The 7,878-nt window shown below is 42.1% G+C and overlaps 1 protein-coding gene across 5 annotated transcripts; it reads right to left on the bottom strand.

Moving 5' to 3' along the window:
* Positions 1 to 1,541: 1,541 nt before the first annotated feature.
* On the bottom strand, positions 1,542 to 6,851 carry LOC122992800 (ubiquitin carboxyl-terminal hydrolase 37-like). 5 transcript variants are annotated; one of them, XM_044366735.1, is made up of 17 exons: positions 6,638 to 6,851; positions 6,369 to 6,427; positions 5,590 to 5,659; positions 5,410 to 5,480; positions 5,205 to 5,286; positions 5,013 to 5,092; positions 4,699 to 4,902; positions 4,331 to 4,408; positions 4,005 to 4,136; positions 3,762 to 3,885; positions 3,515 to 3,666; positions 3,088 to 3,187; positions 2,921 to 2,997; positions 2,668 to 2,776; positions 2,508 to 2,568; positions 2,148 to 2,305; positions 1,542 to 1,986 (listed from the first exon to the last, which is right to left on the bottom strand). In XM_044366735.1, the coding sequence occupies exons 1-17, from the start codon at positions 6,665 to 6,667 to the stop codon at positions 1,981 to 1,983; spliced, it is 1,593 nt and encodes a 530-aa protein (XP_044222670.1). In that variant the 5' UTR covers positions 6,668 to 6,851; the 3' UTR covers positions 1,542 to 1,980. The 5 variants fall into 5 exon arrangements, with proteins under 5 accessions (XP_044222670.1, XP_044222669.1, XP_044222673.1 ...); XM_044366734.1 differs by having other exon boundaries at positions 5,590 to 5,662; positions 6,638 to 6,850; XM_044366738.1 differs by having other exon boundaries at positions 5,410 to 5,459; positions 5,590 to 5,662; positions 6,638 to 6,850.
* Positions 6,852 to 7,878: the final 1,027 nt, after the last annotated feature.

The following is a 7,878-nucleotide window of genomic DNA, read 5'->3' as shown; positions in this document are numbered from 1 at the left end:
ACAACGAGAACTAGAGAACCAGGCTAAAAAAGTATTTTTTAATATTTGATATCCGAATGAATATCCATTCATCTGTTAATCAATAGCGTTTGGGAGTCTGTGCAGCTCTGTTCCGGTACGTGAGTCAACCTCTGTCGTTGCCTGGGAAACTACTGGTAGCGTAACGCCGTTGAGCGAGTGGGAAAGAGCGAGGGGCAGAGAAGTGACGGTGGATGCAGGCGGAGCAGAGGAAAAGGTTAGTAGTAAGTTGTCAGTCTGGCAGTAAATGTACAGCACAGACTACAGTGTGTCAGTTAATAAATGCTAAAAAGTCACGTCTGTTGTCTCCCCAAATGCTGGAAAAGTCAAGGAGGTTAGCTCCAAAGTTAGCAACAATGGGTTAGCCTAACCTGAAGACACAAAACAGAGAAATACAGAACAGAGAAATGTGTGGCTGCCGAGTTTACTGTGTCCTAATAGACAAAGCGCTTCCATAATCTGACCGTAGACTTTCAGGAACTGTCTGATACTGAATATCTTTGAACAGTGTCCCACTGTAGACTTCCAGTCTTGAATTGTTGGAGCCAGATTTGATTTCCAAAATAATATTGTATGATTATAATACTGTAGATGAATCATATAAACTGTGAAGCTCTTACATCATCATATTTACTCATAAAATAAAAATATTATGTGTGTAGAATTTGAGTCATAAATGAATCATTAAAACACTGTAACATTCTTTATGATTTCTTCATAAACCAAAAAGCTTTTTCTAACTTTCCATTCCAAGTGCATCTTGGTTCATTGAGGAAACGTATACAGCTACAGTCCTGCTGTTGTTATTACTGCCATAATATCAGCTGAGCCTGGACAGGACATCACTTATACTTTACCTGTGCTCTCTCACAAACTAATGAGGCTTTATAGCTGGTTTCTCCCTCACGTCCATTCTGTTCTGTTGGTAATAAACAGATTTTAATCAGTCTCATTCTATAGGCCTGACAGCTGTAGATCCATAATCAGTATCAGAGTAGCAGTTATCAGGTGTTTTCCTTTTAAAACTGACTTATTTAACACGTTTGACAGTTGAGACGATGCACCTGGTGAGTAACTGTTGTCTCCTCAAAATGAGGCTGCAGTGAGCCAGGACGTCTTGCTTTGGTGAATTAAACTCCTCCATCCTCACATGTGATGCATCTCTGTCTTTGGGCAATAATTCAGTATAAATATGAATTGAATTGATTTGACATGATGGTTAGTTGTCTGTCTCCTCTACAAGAGTCTAACACTTTGTGGACAGGAAGGAAAAAATGTCAACAAATATAAACCAGCAATTACATTTCCTTCAAAACATATTAGGCAAAACAATTCAACAGTATGAAAATCTATTTAAGATCTGTCTTCTCTTTCTTTGTTTCTATACTTATTGAACGTAACACTCAGTGTTTGCTGTTGTGGACAATGATGAGACTTCTTGATCACTGAGGTCCATTTCAAGCATAAAGACTCAATAACACTGAGAGTAAAATACACAAATAAAGAGCAGGATCAAATCCTTCTTAATTCTCAAGTTATTTATTTATTTCTTTTTATTTACAGCTGGTCGTTCCCAGAGAGCAAGCCACGTTGATTCAGAGCAACTCATCTCCATGTCTGACAGTAACAGTCCAATCCAGAGCCGCATTAGAATGATGTATGTAGGAGACGAGTTGTGTGGCGACAGTGGCGAGGAAAAACTCCCTCTAACGTGGAGAAACCTCGGGAGGAACCAGGCTCTCTGGAAGAAGCCCCTCCTCCTGAGGGCTGGGGGTCCTCCTGCTGCTTCAGACCATGATACGAGCTGCTGGTCCGACCTGAACCTCCGTCTTCTCCTTCACCACCTGCAGAAAGACAAAAGAGAAGAACACACTTACCTGTGATGTCCAGTTCCCGTGGTCGCTCGCCTCCACTGCATCATCTTCAGGAGAGTGCCACACAGTCCCCCATCTCCACACTGCTCTACATCTGAGAACAGAGAAAAACACTTGCAGTCATACAGAGTGGGTGGATTAGACAATCCCTGTGAACAACAACGTGTGTGTGGGCTCACTGTCTGGAGAAACAGTTCAAATCAAACAACATCAGAGTCACTTTGACTTCAGGAAGAGACACTTTTGTCATCTTACCCGTCTTTGGTAGAAAAGGATGTAGGCATCTCGCTGCCGCCGCTCACAGACAGAGGCCCCCTTTGTCTCTGTGACCTCTGAATCGTTATAAATGAGCCAGCGGTCAGCGAGGTCATCCAGCTCCACATCTGGGTGCACTCCGTCACTTATGTAGTGTCCTAACAGGAGAGGAGTCACTGTTAGATCAGGTGTCTTAACTTGCACAGGTTATGAAGGTCAACTGATCTCTACAGCTGACTTGTGTATGATTCATTTCAGTTCAAAAAATGGTTTAACAAAAATGCTCAAATAATGAGTCTGAGAAGCTGATAGATGAACCACAGAAGGTGACAGTGTGATGTCAGCGTGTCATCATCTTACCTTGTTCCCCTCCAGAGCCTAAATGGCTGATGACGCTCACCAGACTGTACCAACCATCAGCCTGAGGAGGAACACAGTCAACAACACACACATATAAAACACCAGGACACACAGACCACATGTTTACTTTGTATTTGGACTCAGGTGAGTTGTTTCTTACCTGGCTGGAGGTCACCAGCAGCTCTCTGAACAGCTCCACTGGGTATCGAAGCTTCTCCAGCTGCAGGAACGGAGTGAAGCTGAAACGTTTCAGATGAAGCATCAGCACCCTGTAGACAGGAAGTAAACACAAGAAGAAGAAAAGACATGAGAACCAGGAGATGAAGGAGAAGTAAAGTGTGTGTGTGTGTGTGTGTGTAGTTCAGCAGGTCCTTTAAGGTCAGTGGACCACAGTTGGATGTGATGTCACTCACTTGGGAAGGTTCACAAAGGTGGACTGCTGGCCAGATGTGTTGGCACCGCAGTCACACCTGAAGTCCAAGTCTGTCTCCTGAACAACAGAGACAACATGCTGTCAGTGACATACTGCATAATAAAACAGCAAGGATGATGTCACTGAAGGAGGACAGGTGGATCTTACCTTCAGGTAATCCTGGAGCATCTGCTGGACTGAAGCTCCAGGCACCAGGTCCAGAGACAGGTTGTTGAAGTCCTCTTCTCTGGTAGTCCGGGCTCCACACCTGCACATTCAAGGGACAGAACATCAAATGACAGCTGCAGAGGTCATGATGAGGCGTCCTGTTGTAGGGATTTAGTAGCACAGCTGGAAGGTTAAAGAAGGTTCAAAATCTCTGTGGCATCCTGATTTAACATTAAGACTTAATGTGGAAACTTTTGACAATGTTTTGTATTTATGGGGAAAAGAAGGAAAATGGGAGAAAGGTGTTTTGCTGTTTCACTGAAGATATGTGATATGACATATGGCATATATACATAAAAAAGCTGTATGAAGAGACAAGTGTGTTGAGCTGTGATTGTGTGTGATGTGTTTCTCTGTCTTCTTTTACCTCTTGCAGATCCTTGTGTTCTTCATCTGGAACTCAAAGTGGTCTTCAACGGGGCACCTGTAGCTTCTTCCCACGCGGGCAGCTGCTTCCTGCAGCGCTGGCGACAAACTCCTCATCTGATCCAGGAGAGTTGTCAGCAACTCATGAGCATCCTGAACACACAGAGACACACACAGGGTTTGATGCACAGAGGAGGAACTATCAGGAGGAGGTGAAACAACAGAAACAATCAAAGCAGCTGACTCACTTTCTGGTTGAAGTCCTGGAACTCCTGAGCCTGGACAGAGAGGGCGCTCTTGAACATAAAGAGGGCCTGGAGTTTGTCACGGACGTCGACGGAGCGGTGAAGCAACGCGATGTTCATGAGTCTTCTGCAGAGGGTGAAGAAAAAATAAGAGAGGAGAGCTTCTGCTGTTATTTCAGGTCAGTGTGTGTGTGTGTGTGTGTGTGTGTGTGTGTGTGTGTGTGTGTGTGTGTGTGGCTGCTGTACCTGATCAGTTCAGCCTGAGGCACTGAACCCCACACCTCCACCTGGCACATGATGTCTGTGATGAAGTCCTTCAGCGTGAACAGGCTCTGAAGGCTGGAGTTCATATAGCAGATCTGAGCTGGATTGGGAAACCTGACACACAAACACAACTTGTCAGCACACACATCAACATCACTAACTGCAGCTGCTTTTCTCTCACTAGTTAGATTTCACTTTGCTTTGATGGATTTATGTTCTGTTACAGATCCATTTGTTAGTTTAGAGATGTGACAGAGCAACAACAAACCTTCTGTTAAATATTTGTGTTTTGAAACAGATTTACTCACCCAAACCAGTCGACCTGCTGACCTCTGAGTCTCTGGGAGGTCATGACATCACCATGACGGACGTGATGTGTTTTGGCACTACAAGAAGAGAGAAACACACACATAAACATACAGTCAATGTTTTCATGTAAAAGTGATGTAACGATCACACATGTGTTGACAGAGCTGATGCTGATGCTGCAGTACTGCCACACTAAAGAGACCAGATGTTGTCTGAAGAGCTTTTCATGTGAAAAAGTGAGAAAATGTTGATTACAATCAGGAACTATCTGATCAAAGAATAAGTCAACAAATCTGATCAGACATCAGATGGCAGCTTTTGATATTTTTGTGCTTTTCAATGTGAACTATGAACATGTGAAAGTGACCTGTTGGAGGACGAGTCCTGGTTGGTCAGTGTCCGATACCCAGAGAGGAGGAAAGATGTGAGTCTGTGCAGCTCATGTTTTCTGTTGGCTGCTTTCTTCTCTGTCTTCGTCACAGCTTCCTCCTCTTCCTCGGTGAGAGCATCAAACTCCACCACCTCATCAACCTCATCAGCAGTGAGAGTCCCATCTGTAGCTTTGACAGGGCTGCAACATGGAGGGAGAGACAGGCTGTAATTCTGTAGCAGACTTTGTTTTTGCTTGACTTTCTTTCTTCCTGACAAACACTGTCAGTGATGTGAAAAGAGTCTCGTTACCTCCTCTGAGGTTTCTGAGGGATTCTCTGCTCTCCGTCGTCTCCCTGGTCGTCGGCAGCCGGAGCGACTCGTCGATTTCTCTGTTGGAGGAAACAAAGACTCTCACAGTTCAGTAACACAGAGACACACTTTTGAATCCTTTACTAGTCCAGACTGGTGACTGTGTGATTGATGTGAAGCAGTGAAACTTACTCTGCAGCAGTCGAAGACTCGGCACCTCCAGCGAGTCTTCTTCTCTGGTTGTTGGTTGGCTGGAGCGTCTGAGGAGGTGACTCTGCTGACAAACACAGCTGGTTAATCTACTGCTGACTTAGTTTGAACTGTGGATAAATCATTTCCTGACTCTTAGTACAGACACTGTCAGCTCTGCTAGTGGGAGGAGGAATGATGTTTTTACCTCTGTTGGTGGCCGGAGCGTTGTCCCCTTTCCTCTCTTTCCCTTTCGCTCTTCTGACGTGACAACAAAAACTATCATAAGAATAAAGTATGTCTGACATCTTTTGTGGCTAAATACCAAATAGAGAGTTTACAAACTGCTCAAATCAGGTGAATGTGAAGCACTTCCTGTCAAACATACCACAGGTCGACCGAACAGTCTGTGCAGCCAAGGAGTCCTTCCTGGTGGCTTCTCCACAGAGGACTTCTGACTGCTGATAAAACACAAACACACTTTGACTTTTCACCATCAACTCATGTTTACAATCATTTGACAGCATTGTTTGAATGGACTGATCACTCTCCATAGTCAATACAGCAAATAACAGAATAGTGTCATTTGACTCATTTATTCAACTTTCAGTCATTTATGAAGCAAAAATCTCAAACATTTCCTGGTTCCAGCTTCATAAATGTGAGGATTTGCTGCCTTTCTCTGGTTTATGTCCTTGTTTACTGAATATCTTTTGACATTTGTAGATGTCAACTTGGAACTTGTAGACTAGAATTAATAGATTCATAGAAAAAATCATTCATAATGAAGATAATTGTTAGTAGCAGGTGTAAACCAGAGCTGGTTTTAAGTGCAAGTCAAGTCTTTGTAAGCAAATGACAAGTTAGTGTGTGACGCAGGGGACCATTACAAATATAGAAAAAGTAGAAACCCTGTAACACTTGTAATAAATCCTGATGATTCAACTCTGTGCTCACTCTGGAGGCTGTAGTTAGTGTTGATGTGTTGGAGTACATCATGATGGAAGTTTCTGACTCCATACATTTAAGAGAAGTTGACTAAATATCAGAAACACCTTTCAATATACTGTAGTCCACTACAACATCACTACAGTCTGCATCTCATGGTACAGGTGTTTCTATTTTTCTGCTCACTCAGTTCACTGTGTGCAGGTGAACTTTTCTTACCTCGCACTAGAGATGGAGCACAGCTGGCTCTCATCTTCCACAACTGACACTTTATTTTTCTGTTCAGGATAAAGAAAAATGTAGCAAATTAATTGTTAATTGAAAAAAAAATCATGTGTCTTCATAGCAGATATAAGCTATGTTCACAGACCCTGCTATCTATAAAAGTCTTGTTGAAGAAAGTCAGAGAAATAGCACTATTTCTGACTTCCAATTTGACATAAACAAGGTGGAAAGTACAGAAAGTGTGTAACATTTGTAAAACTAACCTTTCGTAGACAGCGAGGCATTTTAAACATGGTTGCAGATCTTTCCGTAGATACAACGTGAGTAAAATGTTAACCAGCTGCTCTGTACTGTTTCAGGATCTTAAGTCAAAATCTGCTGAGCTGAATCAGAATGTCCTTTGTTGCATCATGACATGACAGTTCTAGAATGTCAGTCTCTATGACACAGACACTGCTGTCCATCCAATACTGTACATTATAGAATACAGACAGTGTACATGATTCAAATCATATATAGTCATTGCTACTAACAGTAGATACAGTATTTTAGTCTTGACTGCCTCACAAAGCATAAGCAAAGTGTCAACAAATGTTCAACAAGCAGACAAACCTGAATTTATAAATGAATATATATGTAAATGAACTTAATAGAATGTATTTACTGTCAATTATTATCATAGATCACTAATAATATCTGATCCTGAGCTGATGGCTGAGATCAGTCACTGTTGGTTAGTGTGTTCTTTAAAAGGCTGGCACTGTTTTATGTTCTCTTTACTGTCAACAAATCCCATTAAAAGACCAAAACCAATAGTGTGTTCATCCATCTCTCCATACTTTCTGTCTCAGAAAGTCTCCTACTGAAGATTCAAGTCTTTGAAAACAGCTCACAAATGACAGTTTCAAACAAGGTTCAGTAAAGTCCTATCAGCTGGGCACTGTAGTCTTTAGATAGACAGACGGATAAAAAGCCACTATTTTCTACAGTGGATTCATATATATTTTCATTCATCTGTTTACACTGGTGCAGTGTTTCTTAAACTTTGGCTCCCAACCCAGGTTGGTGGCAGTGCTCCTATTGTGCTTCTCACACTAGTATCAGCTTCTAACATTTCTATTTTTATGATGTTATTTCCTCTTGTCTCTCTCCCTGGTGCCTGATGTTTTGAGATCAAGATACAGGTCCTACATGCTAATGTTTAAGCCTACAACAAAGTCACATCACTTACTACATCATGGATATATTTTCTTGTATGTGAGTGTGGATGATGCAACAGTGTGGCTCATTGATGTATTTTGAATCGTTTTTGGGCAACAATGGAGCTTTCTATACATTTCTATGGCACAGAGGAATCAGATTTATAAGTCTTTAGATTTCATGGGATTTGTTGACAATAAAAAATATAGAATATTCTCAAATACTCACCTCCAAAGTTTGTATCTCACTTCATCATGAAGGTGGCAGCAGTTTGGATTCCCTGCAGTTCCAGTGGACTGTAATG

Source organism: Thunnus albacares, chromosome 11 (genome assembly GCF_914725855.1).
Source record: "Thunnus albacares chromosome 11, fThuAlb1.1, whole genome shotgun sequence".
NCBI classification, from domain to species: domain Eukaryota; kingdom Metazoa; phylum Chordata; class Actinopteri; order Scombriformes; family Scombridae; genus Thunnus; species Thunnus albacares.
This window is presented reverse-complemented; position numbering and strand designations above follow the sequence as displayed.